At 36.1% G+C, this 18,296-nt stretch overlaps 2 protein-coding genes across 3 annotated transcripts; both read right to left on the bottom strand.

Annotated features, from left to right (window-relative positions):
* Window positions 1-65: 65 nt before the first annotated feature.
* LOC108218051 (magnesium-chelatase subunit ChlH, chloroplastic) lies at window positions 66-5,903 on the bottom strand. The gene is made up of 5 exons (XM_017390973.2): window positions 4,213-5,903; window positions 3,995-4,077; window positions 1,395-3,197; window positions 775-1,251; window positions 66-686 (listed from the first exon to the last, which is right to left on the bottom strand). Exons 1-5 carry the CDS (start codon window positions 5,615-5,617, stop codon window positions 309-311), a joined length of 4,146 nt encoding a protein of 1,381 aa, XP_017246462.1. The 5' UTR covers window positions 5,618-5,903; the 3' UTR covers window positions 66-308.
* A 1,169-nt stretch (window positions 5,904-7,072) lies between these two features.
* LOC108218053 (uncharacterized) lies at window positions 7,073-14,519 on the bottom strand. 2 transcript variants are annotated; one of them, XM_017390975.2, is made up of 9 exons: window positions 14,393-14,519; window positions 11,337-11,511; window positions 11,205-11,254; window positions 10,967-11,036; window positions 10,779-10,884; window positions 8,580-8,646; window positions 8,000-8,075; window positions 7,615-7,910; window positions 7,073-7,321 (listed from the first exon to the last, which is right to left on the bottom strand). In XM_017390975.2, the coding sequence occupies exons 2-9, from the start codon at window positions 11,494-11,496 to the stop codon at window positions 7,238-7,240; spliced, it is 909 nt and encodes a 302-aa protein (XP_017246464.1). In that variant the 5' UTR covers window positions 11,497-11,511; window positions 14,393-14,519; the 3' UTR covers window positions 7,073-7,237. The 2 variants fall into 2 exon arrangements, with proteins under 2 accessions (XP_017246464.1, XP_017246465.1); XM_017390976.2 differs by having other exon boundaries at window positions 11,337-11,497; window positions 14,393-14,516.
* Window positions 14,520-18,296: the final 3,777 nt, after the last annotated feature.

The raw sequence follows: 18,296 nt of genomic DNA, 5'->3' as shown, positions 1-18,296 counted from the left end.
AATGTCAGAAATTGACTTATAAGTTCGTTACACAAACGGTATGAATAATCTATCAAAGAAGCAGCTGTAGAACAATCATGTAACCGATTGCATATATACTTTTCAATATGTAATACTCTGAATTACATACAATGAAGACAAAACCCCAAAATGATGTAAATTACAGTTGGGGAAGTGGAAAAAACAAATTCACATTCGAACTGTTCTTGGAAGTTACATTAACCCAGTCTCCCCTCACAAGGGAGAAATGGCTCAGGTAAACTAAGAATGTTATTCTGCATTCAAGAATTTATTTGTAAGTTACATATTTACCGATCAATTCCTTCAATCTTATCTTCGACTTCAGAGTACAACTGCTTTAATTGCTCGATATTTTCTTCTGAAGTTTCCCAGTATCCGCGGCCATTGGCCTCCAAGAAAGTCTGCAGCAGCTTCCTGAAGGAGTTTGGGTTTGTGCTCATTAGCCTCTTCAACATCTCTTCATCTTTAATGAATGTGGTGTTTGCTTCTTCATAGACCCAGTTGTCCACTTGTCCTGAGGTAGCACTCCATCCCACTGTGTTGGTTAGCCTCTTCTCAATTTCACGAACACCCTCGTATCCGCTGGACAGCATTCCTTCATACCATTTGGGGTTCAAGAGCTTCGTTCGTGCATCTAGTCGGACAGTCTCGGACAGAGTACGAACCTTAAAAAATAGTGGATACAAGATTTAATATCTGTTTGGAAATGAAGGGTTGTCGAATAAATATATAGACCAGATAATAGATGTCTACCTGTGCATTAGCCGTGGTCGTGTCTGCAATGTATGCATTCGGCTTCTTTCCATCCTTCCTCAGGTTCTGTACCAGATTGGTAGGGTCAGAGTCGAAGTAGTGACTGACATCAGTAAGGGAGATTTCTGAAGAGTCAAGGTTTTGGAATGTGGCCTCGGCTGTACTTAGAGCCATCTCAAATACTTGTCTCTTTTCCATCATACCGGTTCCAGGAGCATCACAGTCAAATGCAAAGGACTTGCGGCTTAAGTACATGTCTTGAAGCTGCTTCTCATCATTCCATGAAGAATTTTCAACAGCAAGGTTTACATTGGAGGAGTACGAGCCTGAGGCGTTGGAGAATATTCTAGTTGCAGCTTCCCTAACCTCAACGCCAAGAGTTTTGGCTTGCTCTAGTGCGTGCTTCCTGACAAAGTTCATTTCTTCGGGCTCATCTAGTTCAGCTACCATCTTCACACCCCGGTCCAAGAGATTCATCTGTCAAGAAATTTGAAAATTTTGAACCTTAGAAATATGATGATGTACTGTAACAGTGATTAGTTTTGAACAATTATATAAGATTATCAATCAAACCAGAATCTGTTAAACCAATCTGAACCACAAGAAAGAAGGATAAGTACCTGATTGATAAAGAGATCTCTAAACACTCCAGAACAATTCACAACAACATCAACTCTTGGCCTCCCAAGCTCTGCAAGGCTAACAGGCTCCACCCGGTTTACCCGGCCAATAGAATCAGCGACCGGCCTGACTCCAATCATCCACATAACCTGAGCCAAAGACTCACCATAAGTTTTGATATTATCTGTTCCCCACAACACAAGTGCAACAGTCTCGGGGTACTTCCCCCCATTGTCAGCCTTCTGCCTCTCGAGCAACCTATCCACCACAACCTTAGCACTTTGCAATGCAGCTTCAGTGGGAATTGACTGTGGGTCAAGCGCATGAATATTCTTCCCAGTTGGCAAAACTTTCGGGTTTCTGATGGGATCACCACCTGGACCTGGTTCCACATACTTGCCTTCCAACGCTTGTTTTAAACTTCCCAACTCATTATCAGCTACAATCAACTTCAGACACCCACCCAAGTATCCGAACAGAACTCTCAGTTGTTCTCTGTCAGCCCTGTAAAACTTAGTGTCTGACAAGTACTGAATCCAAGGTTCATTTATACCAAAACCGAGGATAGAGTTGAGTCTGCTAGTCACATTAACCACTTGGCCCTTCTCGTTAGTTGTTTTCTCAACAAATGCATTTATGGCTCCACGAGACGCCTCAGTTATTTGGCGAAGCAACTCAACATCCTTCAAAATTCCTTTGTCACTTCCTCTATATATATCTTCAATCTCTCTTCCTACTGTCTGAGCCAAGATTGATGGAAGAGCCGTAATCCCTTCTTCTGGCCGGTCTAGTGCTGCAATGTTAACGAGAGTGGCAACAGCCTCCATCGCTGATGGAGGCTCACCAATGATGTGGAGTCCACAAGGTAAAAGTCGCGATTCAATCTCCATGATTTTGGCGTACACTTTTCCTACCACAAGATCACGTTCCTTGGCAGAGATTTCAGCTCCTTCATCCGGAAGATCCACATCTTTGTCAAGATTGCATTGTCTGGCTGTGCTGATTATAGAGCTCACAATTTGCTGACCGCGACCAGTGTCCTTGAGAGACTGGTAAGAAGCTATGAGTTCTCCAAGCTGCTTCAGTCCTTTGTAGAGCCCGGCATTTTCTGCTGGAGGAGTGAGATAACTTATAGTATTTGCATAGCTCCTTCTCTTGGCTATAGTGGCTTCTGAAGGGTTATTGGCTGCGTAATAGTAAACATTGGGAATATTGCCTATAAGGCTGTCTGGGTAACAAGCATCACTCATACCAACCTGTTTACCAGGCATGAATTCAAGAGAACCGTGAGTGCCAAAATGAAGCACTGCATCAGCTTTGAATATTTTCTCAACAAATGAGTAATATGCAGCAAAACCGTGATGGGGGCTAGCTGATTTAGAGAAAAGAAGCCGCATAGGATCACCCTCATAACCGAATGTAGGCTGAACGCCAATGAAGACATTTCCATATTGCTTACCATACACCAACAGGTTCTCCCCATCAGAATTCAAACTCCCAGGAGCTTTTCCCCAGTTCTCTTCCAATGCAGTTGCGTAGCTAGTCAGTTTGTAGTACTCTCTGACACCCATTTTGTATGCTACATTGAGATTTGGGCTGCTGAACTGAGCCTCTTTGTCGTGAAGTATATCTTCAATCAAGGCTTCGGCTGTCTCTGGAAGTCCTTCTAGATTGTAGCCATCTCCTTCAAGGTCTTTGAGAACAGAGAATATGGAAGCAAACACATTCAGGTAAGCAGCAGTTCCAACATTTCCTTTGTCTGGAGGAAAACTGAATACAGTGATTGCTACCTTCTTCTCAGCCTGCATATAGATATGATCAAGAACTTAGCTAACATTGTAATCTCCACTTCCATTTATTCAGCATAATTTAAAGAAAAATATAGTAAAGTGAGACATTTGGCCTCTATCGAATTTGAAAATGATACATCATGAAAGTAGCTGAGACAACTCTTATACATTGACACAAGAAAGTCATGGAGGAATAAAAACCTCATCCTCCAAGTACACATGCTTTGATGAACAATAAGTATACTTCTAATTTTCCAAGTTCATAATCTTGACACAAAGGTAAAGTAAGATATTTTACATTTTGCAAGATCAGTAAAGATATAGATCCAATATTGTTGAACAGAGGTATTATGTGCTTACCTAATAATATTCACATTTTACAAACAATGAGTGTACTAAAATACCTCTGAAAATTTATTCAGGTGAATAGAGTTTTTAAGAGTAGAGGTAATATAAGGATGATATGAATAAACTCGACAAGTTTCACAGAATTTTTTTGATCGACAATTATGACAGAAAACACCTCAAATATGGAAATATATTTGCAAGAAGAATTTTAAATATATAACTATATATCCTGGCCTTATAAAGCTACAGAAGCTACTGATGACGGAAAAGACACATGAAATACTTTCTCTTGTTCTTCATCCCAAACTACTTGAATATTAAGCACCTGAATGTTTGATTAAAGCATTTATACTCTAGAATATGGTTGACTCAAACAACAATTGTAATACTATGCACTGCACAAATATGTAACTAGGGAAAGCACCTATGATGAAACGAGAAGTAATGTAAAGGTCACGAACCTTGGTTTTCCTTCTCAGTTCACCCCAGTTGATAGCCCTAGTGCAAAGCTGCTCCACTCTCTTGTGAAGAGCATGCGACTTCCCTGCAGTAAAATTGGATTCACATATGAGTACCACGTTACATGGCAATATAGAATAGTAGATTACTGAAGCTACTAACTAACTTTTATGCATATATTCCAGGAAAAATAAGTTGTAAAAAAATAAATTATACTTGCCTGTTCTTGGATCTCGGCCAGAGAAGACAATGGGCTCCATGCCTCCATCAAGCTCTGGGAGAGCAACCTGCAAAGCAACCTGAATTGGGTGCAGGCCTAATGTGCTATTCAACCACTCCTCTGTGGTTTGGAATACCAAAGGCAATGCAACAATGTAAGGCACATCAAGCTTCATCAATGCCTCAATAGCTTTCGGATGATCCTGTCTTGCTGGTCCTCCAACAAGAGCAAAACCAGTCAGTGACACCACTGAGTGCACAAAAGGTTTCTTGCTGATAGGATCAACAAGATACTTGTCAACGGGCCCTGAAAAGTCCAAGCCACCAGCAAAAATTGGAATCACCTTAGCCCCTTTTGCTTCCAATTCCATGATCACAGCCACATAATGGCTGTCATCACCGGTAACAATATGACTCCTCTGCAAAATCAACCCAACTACTGGTGCATTCGGACTCTTCAGCTTCTCATTTGCATCCCTCCTCGTCCCATACCAATTCAAATATTCCTTCACATCATCATACATACAAGGGGCCAAAGGGTGCCAAATCCCGTTATCCAAGAACAAAACAGGATCCGAATACTCAATCTTCAGTCCTTTCAAAGCAGGAACATATGATCCAGAAATCATTTTTACAAAATTGACCAAATTATCAGGTGAACCACCAAGCCAAAACTGCAGACTAAGTATGTAAAGCCTCGCGTCTTGGGCTTTATCACTCGGCAAGTACTTCAAAACTTTAGGTAAAGTCCTCACAAGCTTCAACATGCTGTCAGCAAAGCCAGCAGATGACTTCTTCCCCTTGAGCAACTGGAAAAATGGACTCTTCGATTGCCCAAGTTGAGACATACTAAATGTTCCCAACTTGTTGAGTCTCATCACCTCAGGCATTGATGGAAACACCAAAACTGCATCAAGCCTGTCCCTTTCTTTCTCCACTGCCGCCTTAACTTTAAGCGCAAGCTCTTCCACAAAAATCAATGATCCAATAAAGATATTGGCTTCTTCAACATCTTTACAGAAAGTTTTGTAAGTCTCCTCATCTCTAAGCTCTTCAACCAAGTATCCAACAACTTCATATGAGGCATTCTTCTCACTTTTGTTCAAAATTTGAACAGCCTCAGTAAGTGAAGACTGATATTGAGCTTCTAATACTACATATACAATTCTTACAGTAGGAAGGCCTTGAAGATTCTCAGGCACAACTCGACGCACTTCGGGTGAGGTTTGAGTAAAAAGGCCATTGCCAACAACAGCACATTTCACTCTCATGGGTGATTTGGAGTTGGATGGGTTAGTTTTCTTGGGAAGAAAAGAATGGAGAAAGTAATGTTTTTGAGAAATTGAAGATAATTGGTCTACTTTAGTTGTAGGCAATGTAAATGGGGAGGACATCAAAGAAGCCATGATTAAAAACTCTGTAATTCAAGAACACTTCCCCTGTTTCTTGATTACAGAATTATAAACACACACAACAGAAAAGACAAGATTTTGTAATGAATTTATGTACCTGTTTGAGTGTTTTGAGCTTGTGTTTCAAGGCCACTGAGCCTCTTGCTCTTCTTCTTCTCCAACTCTTTTTTTTTTCCTTTAAAGAAGCAGAAGGGTCTGAGTTTATAAGAGAATGCAGACAGTTGGTTATTTTCAGTTAGTGGTGTGTTTAAGGGCACGTGGCCTCAAAGTTACACAAAAACATAAAGTAAGGTTTTTGAGGTTGTGTTTTGGTGTCAAGATTATAGAGAGAGGAGAGAGAGTGGGTGAGTAATCTATCCTATTGGGCATGGTGATTGAGTTTGCAGGGTTCCTATTGGCTGATTAGATTCTGAAACAGAGCAGCTGTGAGGGATTGGAGGAGTGAGAGTGTAGAGTGGATGAGGAGAGAGAGAGAGTGGTGAAATTAATCACCAAATGGACATGTAACCAAGTGAGTGTGATGTTGATTCCCAAACCAGGCAAATTTCATTTCTGCAAACTTACTGCATCACCCTGTTCTGTTTTTTCCTCAGTGTGTGTGTGTGTGTAGAGTTTGTTCTCAAGTGTATGTTCCTTGGTGAAAAGGAAGTGATAATATTTTTGTGTTGATTCATGGGTCCATGTATCACAGTTTCAGGCCATGCGATGTGAAAGTATTTTGCTTTTTCTTAAAGAATTTGAAGCAGACAAAAAACAAAATTCCATTATAACTAGAAATGGTTAATTATTGAAAGTTGATATTACTATAATATAAAGCAGTAAATCATGAAAACAAAGAGAGAAGATGACATTTATCTTTATTTATACACAAGCTAACTTGCATAATTTAGGATGCATTTTGATCGTGAATGGAGAATGAGGGATATTAGAATAGGTATCTCAAAAAGAATGGGAAGAATGATTTACCCTTCAAATCATATTGGTCCATGAAGTTCCTCTTTTTTTCTATTCATGTTAACCGAGCTCATTATTCATGAGCGCATTAACAGACTCTTTGAAGGTCTGAAATTTGATTTCCGTTCATGAATAAAAACTGAATCGAACGAATATTTCAAGAAAACAGAAAAAAGAACAAACTTGCCATAACCTACAAATAAAATCTGAGTTAAGTTAAAAAAATACATTTTGGCCCCTCCATGGTTTCATAATTGATGGACAGAATTCACAAGAACATTTTGTAGTCCCAGAAGGCAGATATGATGTCAAACTAAGATTGTGAACAAGTATATCATCATACTGGCTTGGCAACAACAGATGATGATTAATGGAGCTAAAAAATTCAACTGAGCAACTCAATTTTGCAACTGCAATCCATATTCTGCTCGATGCCCAAACATCTTTATAAAGTTTAGATTTTGTGTCGATGCTAGCATAGTACGAAAGCCCATGAGAAAAACACTTTTCAGCTATAGTTACATTAATATTAATAATAGAAAAATCTGCTCAGGGCTCTGCAAACAAAACTGAAGCTTCTACAACACCATAATAGATTATAGCGGATGCTAGAGAGAGAACTAAAAACTGAGGTCTATACTGAAGACCATCTACTTTTATTTAGTCCACCTCCATATCAGAAATTGCTTCAGTCAAGATACTCTGAAGTTCTTTCACTCTTTGTCTTGCTAATGCAATGCAATCCTGCAGTAAAATATGAGGCACCCCTTAGCATCTTCAACTAAGTTGTGATTAAATGTAACTTGATATTTTGTGTGATTTAAAAGAATGCATTAAATAAAGGAGATGTGCATAAACAATTATATCGCAACTGAAGCAACGGCAGCCTTCTCTTTGGGCAGAATTACACTAGACAATTCTTTTAACACGTAACAAAATTTACTTGGCACTTTAAAAATATAATACGCAAAGGAATCCCATAAAACATCACGTGTATAAACTGGAGTTTGTTAAGTAAAAAATCTGGACATACTAACCTGAACAGCTGCATTATACGCAAGAAATGTTCCCCCTGGCTTGTGTAGAGACACGAGTTGACAAGAAGAATTCAATACAACAGTCATAAGAGTATCCATAACAGACTCTTCCTCCGCTGTGGGATCTGCCAGGACATAGTTCTTGTGAAGTATGCAAGTCAATGAAAAAGGAATGCTGTTCAATTCGAGCTTTCTTTTATCTTTATTAACTGGCTCATTATCCATCTTTTGACCCTCAGTCTCCTCAGAAACAACAACTCTTCCATCATCATTTAAGGAAACTACAGGAATTGTCACTGCAAGATAGATAAACATTAGTCAGATTGCCAACAGCTGAACATGTAACAGTTATAACTTGGAAAATTACAGAAACTTGTAAACTTACGATGAGAAAAGGCAGCAACAGCAGAAAGTAATGCAGTATCAAATAGAGCACCATCAGCATCCAAACAATATATGTCCTGCATGCATATATGGACATTAGTAATATAATGTTTTACACCATCTTATATTTAAACATTATATTTGTTTTTCTGTGACATTTGAATTCTGAAGTAGATACTGAAATAGAAATAAGTAGCCTTAAACACAGTACTGAAGATTACAGTGAAAATGTGGACCAACTGAATCGGACATAAGGTCAAATTTAGTTACACACGAGTGTGCTGATTAATGCTTCAAAATCCAATTCTTTTCTTGACTCTTCGACTTCTTTTCCCTCAACTTTTCCAATTATCTGCCCCCCAAACCTTGTCATTTCTAGGTATGTAATCTTCTTAAGCACCAAAATGTGCACATAATGACATACAGTATTAATAACATGATTTCCCCTTCAGCACGAGTGCTACAAATTGACAATCATTACGGCATCAGGTATTCAGGGGGTTTTTAGCGGGTCAGATTAGGTTTGACAATGGATGATGACTCCAGCAAACAACATAAAATGGTATCATGAAGACTATTACCAGATAGGCCATCCAAGCAGCTTTTCCCCTGACCAAGCATAAATCCTTCAAATTAATCATGCCAGAACTACAAATGCCATGAAAATTTGCAATCAGTAGCATGCAAATCAATAAATTAAAATTCATAAATGGGAGAGGGGGGGGGGGGGGGGGGGGGGGGGGTCTAAGAAATACTACAGCAAATAAAAAGATGATTTCTGAAAAGGTATGCGTCAAAATTCACAACTATAATATTTAATAGAATACATATTCATTGACCATGCTAATATAGAGCATAATAAAAGAGCATCACTGATGGACGCAGGGATTCCCCCACCAAAGGAGACAGATACAATGTAAAACAACATCATGACTAAAACAACTGATTAAACAATGTCACGAGTCCTGACCAATTCAACAGATAAAACTACCCCTTGCAATAGCATCTTTCACATCAGCTGAATGTTGCTCCACTTTTAAAGAGCTCGTTCCTTGTAAACCGGTAGAAATCCATTGTGTTTGGTGTGCAAGTGATATGAAAGACAAGATGTTTAATTAACCATAGGGGTGACTCTGTACAAGTAGAGAAAGACTATCTTATTTTAAAAAGATTATAATAATTATAATATTAAGTCTCAGAGTCATTAATTTTTGTAACTTTACTATTGTATATCTTCTAAACCTAAAACTTATTTAAAAACAAACAACCAGGGCTCATAGTGCCGTCTGACCATCAATATCAAAGGTGAGTGAATCTATACATTGTTCTGCATCCCCTTTTCTCTGCATATTAGGGTATATGACAATTTAAACAGCTTTCTTTTCTCTAAAAAAAATACTAATGCAGACATTGGAGTTAATGATGCGACCAAGGAGTTAACTTTTATGATTGCTTTTAATGGACTTTGATGGCACAAGAACAATTGCTGAGCTATTTTAAACTACATGCTTATATGATTTGTACTATATCAGGGGTTCTGTAAATACTGAAAAGTGTGCAGAATTACACTCAAGGGGCATTCAGTAATCTGGTACTGTCAAGAGAATGAAATCAGGATGTTTCTTCAGTCATTAGGTCCAGTGACCCCGGGGTGGGGCGTTTGGGGGGGGGGGGGGGGTGTTCTATTTCTTTTTTGGGTTCGTCACCGAATAGGAGCATTGACACTGACAGGCGACAGCCAATACACCGAATACATTACGGAAATGTTATAATTTTGAAAGGATAAGTAGTGATGCCGTGTATAACCCACGACTCACATTGCCAGCAGTCATGCAGGAGACTAGAGAAATTTATAGCCCAATCTCTTGAGGATTCCCGTCTTGCTTGTATTGACATAAAAATTTGGACAGACACGTGAACAAGACTCAAATTTATTCTCAATTGTAAAAAAATCACATATAAATATATTCATATTTGAAATCAAGGCAGCTATGTTTTTGGAAACAATGAGAGACTATGAGCCTGTTTGCCTGGGCTTAAAGCCCGGGCTTTAAATCATCTCTGGCTTTAAGCTGAAAAATGTCTGTTTGTGTAATAAGCCAGAAGTCAGCTTAAAGTCAGCTTAAAGTCAGAAATAAGCAAGAAGCTGACTTAAAGCCAGAAGTTAGTTTGAGGTACTTTTTCCCGTGACTATTTTTTTTTTGAACTATTTTATGATAAAAATTACTCCTAAGTCATAAATTACTTATAAATCATTTTTATTTCTATTATTATATTTTTATAACTCATAAGTCATTAATAAGTCAAAATTACCCAAACAGGCATTTTAAACTCTCAGCTTATCAAATAAGTCACGTTAAGTCATAAGTCACGTTAAGTCATAAGCCATAAGCTCAACCAAACGGGCTCTAGGAATCTATGTTACCTGATTTTGGGCATATTTCTAGCTAATGTTGTTGGTCTTGAACTCTTAATTTTTAGTGAACACTACTAGAAAAGTTCCATTGATCCAAACTAATTAGCTAAAAAAATTTGAAGTCATATCTACCATATTTAATTGGCAGATGCGAAAACATAAAGTGCAGGTGTACGCAATCAAATACTTGAGTGTAACTAAATATAAAATATATACTTGACTTGTAAAGGACCAGTATCAAAGAAAACAACACAGCAAGACAAAATTATTTTAGGAAAATCCTCTACTGTGGACACGATAGATCAGAGCATATTAGTGTTTTAGAACAACATAAACTTTAATACTGGACAATGCAAGAACTTACCTTACGATGGTATCTGATAATTGCTTAGAAATAACAGTTGCTACCTCAGCAGGCCTTCCAGGTCTAACCATTGGAGAACAAATTGGAGGCATATGAAAATCAATAGCTGGAAAAGACACAAGTAACTAAACATTATACAGCTACAGAGAAAAAACAAAAATGAATGTGATATGGTCAGAATTAAAAACCTATGCAACCCTCATCTGGTGATTCAGTTGTAGGTGTCATGACTTCCATTTTAACTGCAGCCAACATAGTCTGCACAAGGACACAGACAACAGAAGAAGATTGAACCAAAAAGAGGTGTTAGGGGATGAAAGACTTGTACAAGTGCTTTAAGTGGTCAAAACAACTTATGTAGGCTCCGTAGAAAGTAGAAACCTAACGCATAAGCAAGAGACAATAAGTAGAGTGAAAACCACTTACAGTGAGGCCGATCTTTGCTAGCGCAGATCCATCAGCAGATGCCACAGCTCCTATATTAAATGTACAGTATATATCATGATTCAAATTGTCGTCAAACACCAGTTCAGATATTAAAACACGGAAATAACTAACCTAGGGCTAAAGTTGTATCTCTAGCTTTTTCAAGAGGCCTGGCATCAGGTCTTATAGATTCAAGCAGATGGCGCTCATAAAAGCGCAAAGGGAATAGACGCCGAAAAGCATCTACTTCCATTTCAGAAGACAGATCAGCAGAAACATTTACTGCACTCATTCTGTTAAACTTGTACTGCAAGAATATCAGTAGATAAACAAAAATGTACCAAAAAGGTGAGTCAGATTGGAAAAAATACCGGAACTAATAATTTCACAATCCGAAATAAATACACACTGAAAATAAAACAGCCTAAGAGCGTTCTATTTGCAAAAATATATCTATTACATAATATAGAAAAGTAGTGGTAATGCTATAAATAATATTCCACAAATTAACATATTATACATTACAGTCTTCATATTAGTGTACTATATTGTCTTGCACTACAGATCTATTTCTAAACCTGTAAACACTACACGGTAATACGGGATAATATTATGGAATGCAGGATAGTGAATACGGTCCTGATGATATGTGGTATATGTGACATCCCACAAATCCGGGGGTCTAGATTTGGTGCCACTAAAAGAAAAACAATTTAAAACATGTATTTTTCAAAGAAAGTAAAACATCTATTTCAAACTCTGGACATTTTAAAAAGGATATAAATCAAAATCACTTTGACCCCCTAAAAACAGGATCGCTAATAGGTTACAGCAATGAAATCAGAAACCAAGACATCATTATAATCCAATAAATCACCTCGCAGCCAATATCCGCGTATTTCAATGAGAACACTTATTGAAATCTAATTCTAGATGCAAGTTCCTAAAACAGTGCATATAATAAACTCGTAATGTCACAAACCTATATCATTTACTGACAATAATTCCAATCATTCCAATTAAATCTTTGCAGGGTAACTATCCGTGTATAACATATAATCTAAGCCATTTTAATCAAATAATAAACTTGCAACATTTTAAATATTAGCCGTCGTCTTTTACCAACACATATAAATATATCAAAGAATCCAAGTAAATAATTAAACAATTAGCACAATTTCTTATTTTTATGCCCACTACATTATCATGCTATTCAATTCATAGTTACAAGTTGAATTAAATAAGCATAGCAGTTCAATTCTACATGCTACCATCAAATAATAATAGGCAAAGCATTTTAACCATTTAAGATATCATTTATTTATATTATTAATATTATTATTTACTATTATTACTACCGGTAAAAGTAATAATAATAATAACGAATAATACTAATATATATCAATATTTGATATCCTAAAATTACCAAGTAAACACAGTTTCACAAGTTAACATCAATAACAATACTATGTATTACTATCAATTTGCACCCCTTCTACCTCCTGGACAGCCCCCACTTATCTCCGATTACCCCTGCAACACCGCCATAACAACACCACCATCTAAGTGCACGCGCACAACCTGTACACTAGTCCTACAACCGGCCTTCTCACAACACCATTCTGCCAGCCCTTACTTAAAAACCCACGCCCCAACCAGATAGTACTAACAACAGCCTCCCATACATACCATAAGTAGCACCTCCTAACCAACTACCCTCCGACTTATAACTCCAACCCATGTCCTGTTAACTCACACATGCCTACACATCCTCTGCTTGCACATACACACAATAGTACCCACACAGACGTGTATTGTTTACACACACAAAATAGCTGTTTACACAAAACACACACACCCTTACTACCCATACAAAATACACACCCTGCATACTCCTAACAAATCTGCACACACCTGATTACACATATACAGCCCCTCTGCGACCTTCTACAACACCACCATAGCCTCCTCCCTCAACCTCCAATCCACCTGCCTTCCATCGCCTATGTTTCTCCGCACAACACAATCACAAAGAAGCATATACCGATATATATGTATACACACAGACATGCCATTGCATAGAGATATATACACAAGAAGAAATTGAAATTAATCGCCGAGTGATTACCTCTGCGATTTGCTTGAAATCGCCCACTGATACAATCCCTAAACCCCCAACTCTGTCTGCTCGTGTGTTTTGTGTGTGAATCGAAAGAAAAGAAACTGTATAATTTATATTTTTAAAACTTGTAGCCCCCAATTTGAAAAGGAATGTTAGTTTAATTTGAAAAGGAACTCCCACACCCGTGCTTCCGAGAATAGTTGACTCAAGTTCGCCTACATCACACTGTTATCCAAGTTTTTCATGCAGTGCCATTATTGATGGGTTTAAAATTTATAGTCCGTTTGCTTAGGTGGTATGAAATCAGGAGAAAATGGATATAGATTTCTACTGAGGTAAGTTACTTACCTGTTCCTACTGAGGTAAGTATGGATATTCATAACTTTCACCTGTTCCATCAATCCATATCCTAATCATTTCTTTCAAAAACCTCATCATCTCATTTTCACTCTTCCATTACACATGATTATCTTCTGCCTATAAGTTTGCTCAAAATTTTCAACTCTATCCCTTGGTGATTACATTCCTACCAATCAAACGGAGTGTTTTCCTATATTACGACTCCTATAAATGACATGCCATTGATAGTTGAATTCAAAATCCGGGGAAAAAAAGACTCATAACATTGTCCATTAGTCTGTGTGATATGATTTGCCAATTTTATTTGGATACAAACTATAAAGTCAGAACCAACTCATATCTTCAAAAAACAAGCAAGTCTTGCCACTCCATGTAAAGACCTTACCATAGAGGCTCTACTAAAATTCTTCAATGTACTAATGTCATTACTACACTTGGGTACAACCATATCAAAAACCCACCTAAATTTCTCCCAATCAGAAACAAAAGAATTTCCCGCTTGACAATTCTACTAATTTCCTCATATCAAAAACCCAGAACATAAAATACTCAACAAAACTATGCACAAGCACAAATTGAACAATGCAAAATCTAGCATATTTACACACATACAAAAACAATACATACAATCTTTAACAAATGAGTAAAGAACGATAGCAACTTTATTATCATTAAAATAAAAATAAAATAAAACCAATATTCATACCTGCGATCAATGATAAAAACCTGATGAAATTAGTACAAACACACTGGGGGAGGAGATATCTCAGAGAGCTCCAGAAAAGAGTAGATAGTTAAGTAGGGCTGCGTGTGACTCGAGTTGGGCTCCAAATTGGGCCCAATCATAAATTTTTATTACTTAAAAAGGCGCTTTACATTGGGTTCGTTTTCGAATGTACTATTGGGCTTTTATATAGCGTACTGGATAACATATATAAATAAGGGCCAAGGGCCCAAGCTGAGGCGGATAAGATTAAATAAAGCAGTAAAGCACAGTTGATCTTGATGGTGAGGTGTGAAAGCTATGAAAACTATAATTAATCCGCTAAACATTCTTGTGTAAGTTTCTAACACATGCTACTAATTTAAAATTAAGTAAAGGCTAAAGGCTAGTAAATCGTTTAATTAGTGGGAGGGGTATTGGATTAGCAAGCAATTATTTGATGATACACAGTGGAACAGTATCGGTCAAGATCAAAATATTGATAAAATAATAATGGATGATTTGATGTTTATTTATATTGATTCACAGGTGTACTACTCCCTATGTCCCATTTAATTGTATACGTTTCTTTTCAACTGCTCGACACGCATTTCAATGCTCTTATAAAATATAGTTCCGTAGCTTATTTTTGAGATTTTCTTTTTTTGAATAAAAATATAACATCCAAACTTTAATTCAGAAAAAGAAAATTTTAAAAATAAATTACACAACTACACTTTACAGGAGCATTAAAGTCCGTGCCGCGTTCTCGTCCCCCAATGTATACATCTCAGGGGACGGAGGGAGTAATAATTAGTGTACAATTAGAGATGGACAAAGAATGTAGTGGTGATATAAGCTGACTCTTGCGGCCACTTGTTCAATTCCGACAGCGATCACATGTCCTATATGAGAAACTTCTAGTCTAATCTCTCTGGTTTTCTTAATAAATTGAAGAATATTGGATCAATCAATCATATAATCACAATTAAAATATCATGTTTCTTAAGCTACATTTTACTACCGACTGCAATTTGTTTTACTCATCATCCTGACATGGGATGTCACTTACATAGTCGCTTGGACGAAATCATTTTCTCTAATATATTTAAATTAATAATAACGTATATAGATGAGTTCAGTTACTTGTCAATTCATTATTTACGGTAAATCGTCCGTAATCTTTTATAATAAAAAGTCATTTTTCGTGTGTGAAGTGATTCTACAAATTCATCTCGGTTTTAAACATCCATTCCAATAATCAACTACTCCTTCTGTTTTTTTTATATATCACTTTTGACTTGGGCACGTACTTTTTGGTGGGTTGACTGGATAGTAAAATTATTTATTTTTAATTGATTTTTGTTGTGAATTAAAATTTTGATTACATATTTTTATTCAGATTTTTTAAAAAAAAAAAAATACTTTTAACCACCCTATCAAAATACCTAAAATCATGTGTTAAAAAGTCAAACATCATATATATTAAAAAACGGAGGGAGTACTATGAATCATCTCCCTGTATTGATATACATATGTGAAACGATCTTAAATTAAATAATAAGTTAGCAGTAATAATCAATTGTTCGATGTCGATATCACAATCACAGGCAAAATATATCAAAGAATTTTAACTAAACTAATTATTCTTATCAAAAGTCATAAATAATGTTCTCAAATATATTTTTATACATATTTAAATAAATTCATTTTTATACAAGATTTTTAAATATGTAACCGTCCAACTTAAAAATACTCAAAATAAAATCTAATAAATTATATAATTTATGTCACAACTTGCATGACTAAGGGAGCAAAATTTGAATTCGGATCTAGTTTACCCCACGAATTCCAGCGTTGGAGGGCTACACAAAATTCGTACAATGTCGATTGTATAAATTAAAACAGTTGACTAGAATTATAATATTAGACTTCAAAAATTCAAATTCTCGAAACATAAATTAGTAGAATTAGTAGCAGACAATGAGAAACTCGGGACACGTCCGGCATTGATGCACCACCGACCATATAAAATGGAGAATAATGCAGCTTCGTGGTGGTAGTGTAAATTAGGGGCAGTCTACTCCGCATTGTTGATCGATAGTGGAGAATAACCACATTTCCTCTTCAAACCAATCATTCTCAAATCAATTGCGCGTACACAAAGAAACAAACCCTACAAATAGAGAAAAATAAAGAATAAATGAATATAAATTGACATGTCAACCTCTATAATTATTTGTTGTCTTTGAAAAAATTACAGAGTAATTAAAATCTCTCTCCTTCACATAAATTCAATAATAAATGGGAGCCTATCCGTTTTGCACCACCGACACCTTTTCTTAACCTATTTATTTACTAACGACCTTTTTCTTTATGGGGTTCACATTTTTCATATTGTCCGTCTTTTATCATTTATTTATTGTTAACCACCTCCCATGACTTTGCTGTATTGCAATAATTACGTTCGTGTGTGCGAAGAGTTTTTTAATTATTTTTTATTATTAAACATAATCCACTAATTATAAGGAAATATGATAAAATATTACTCCCTCCGTCCCTATTTATCTGTCCACTTTGGAAGTAAAAATTTGTCCCAATTTATCTGTCCATTTATACTTTCAAAACTAATTTAATGATAGTTTTTCAAATATATCTCCATAATTTCAATTTTCAAGGCTTGACTTATTTAAAACTTGGTTGAATTCATATTTTCAAGACATAAAGTAGGGGTATTCCACCATTTTCAAGATATTAATTAGAGGTATTTAATGAAAAAGTTTATACAATCAATTATTCCTTGGTATGTGTTTTTTTTTCTAAAATGGACAGATAAAAAGGGACGGAGGGAGTAGAAATTAAGAATTTTTGAAAAATTAGTTTTACGGACTGTAAAAAGAAGCATCAAGGAAACTGCAGAAAGAAAGACATAAAGGGACATAAGTACACATGACAATAAATGCAAATCAATGATTGTGATCCTACGTAATTATTACTCCTTAATTGATCCTTAATCTTAGGTAAGGTAAGTAAATTATCCATGCATTGGCGATCTTTTTTTATCTCATGTCTTATCTCTAGTAGTTCTATTTCCATCTTACAGTTAACAGTAACATCGAATCAGATCCTCAAATAAACCAACCGCGTAAAATAACAACTAACTAAATTACCTTTCGGAGTATTAAATAAAACAAAAGTTAAAGTTACTATAAGTAAAAGAGTCATAGGTTAGAGCATCTCCAACGGTGTTGGCTATAATCGTTGGCTAAATTGGACCTGCAAGACATTATGTAAAATTTGCTGAACCTGTAATACATTTTGCTTCAATGGTATTGGCTATATTGGTTGGCTATAATTTAAAAATAGTATGTTATTAATATTTTAGATTGTTAAAATAGAATATATCAGTTTAATATAGTAATAAATGATGTGCAATCTTCCTACAGATTTCTTACAGACCTGTAGAGGTTCGACAAATTTAGCCATCCATAAGAGGTTGGCTAAAATTATAGACAAAAGGTTCACGTGATTGGAGTGCTATTTTTTCAGGACATTGGCTATATTTTTTAATTTTGGAATGCCAACTCATTTTTTAGACAAGGGCTTTGTATGGTTGGAGATGCTCTTAGGACCACTTCACTTAAATTAAAACAAATGTTATATGTTTAGATAAATCTTTTTCATATTTTCAATTTATTATATGAGGAAAGTTCTATGAAGACCGTTATTTTCTTGGAGACCATGTATATTCTGCAATCAAAACACTATAAAATACATTATTTTGTAAAATATGTTCTACAAATATCATGTATTCATTAAAATTGTTGAAGATCATCTATATTTAATAAGTAGATATTGTATGTTCTTCAAGTTAAACAAATGTTCTGCAAACTAAACATATTTCACA

This window comes from Daucus carota, chromosome 4 (genome assembly GCF_001625215.2).
Source record: "Daucus carota subsp. sativus chromosome 4, DH1 v3.0, whole genome shotgun sequence".
NCBI lineage: Eukaryota > Viridiplantae > Streptophyta > Magnoliopsida > Apiales > Apiaceae > Daucus > Daucus carota.
The sequence above is the reverse complement of the archived record's forward strand: the minus strand, read 5'-3'. Positions and strand labels throughout refer to the sequence as shown.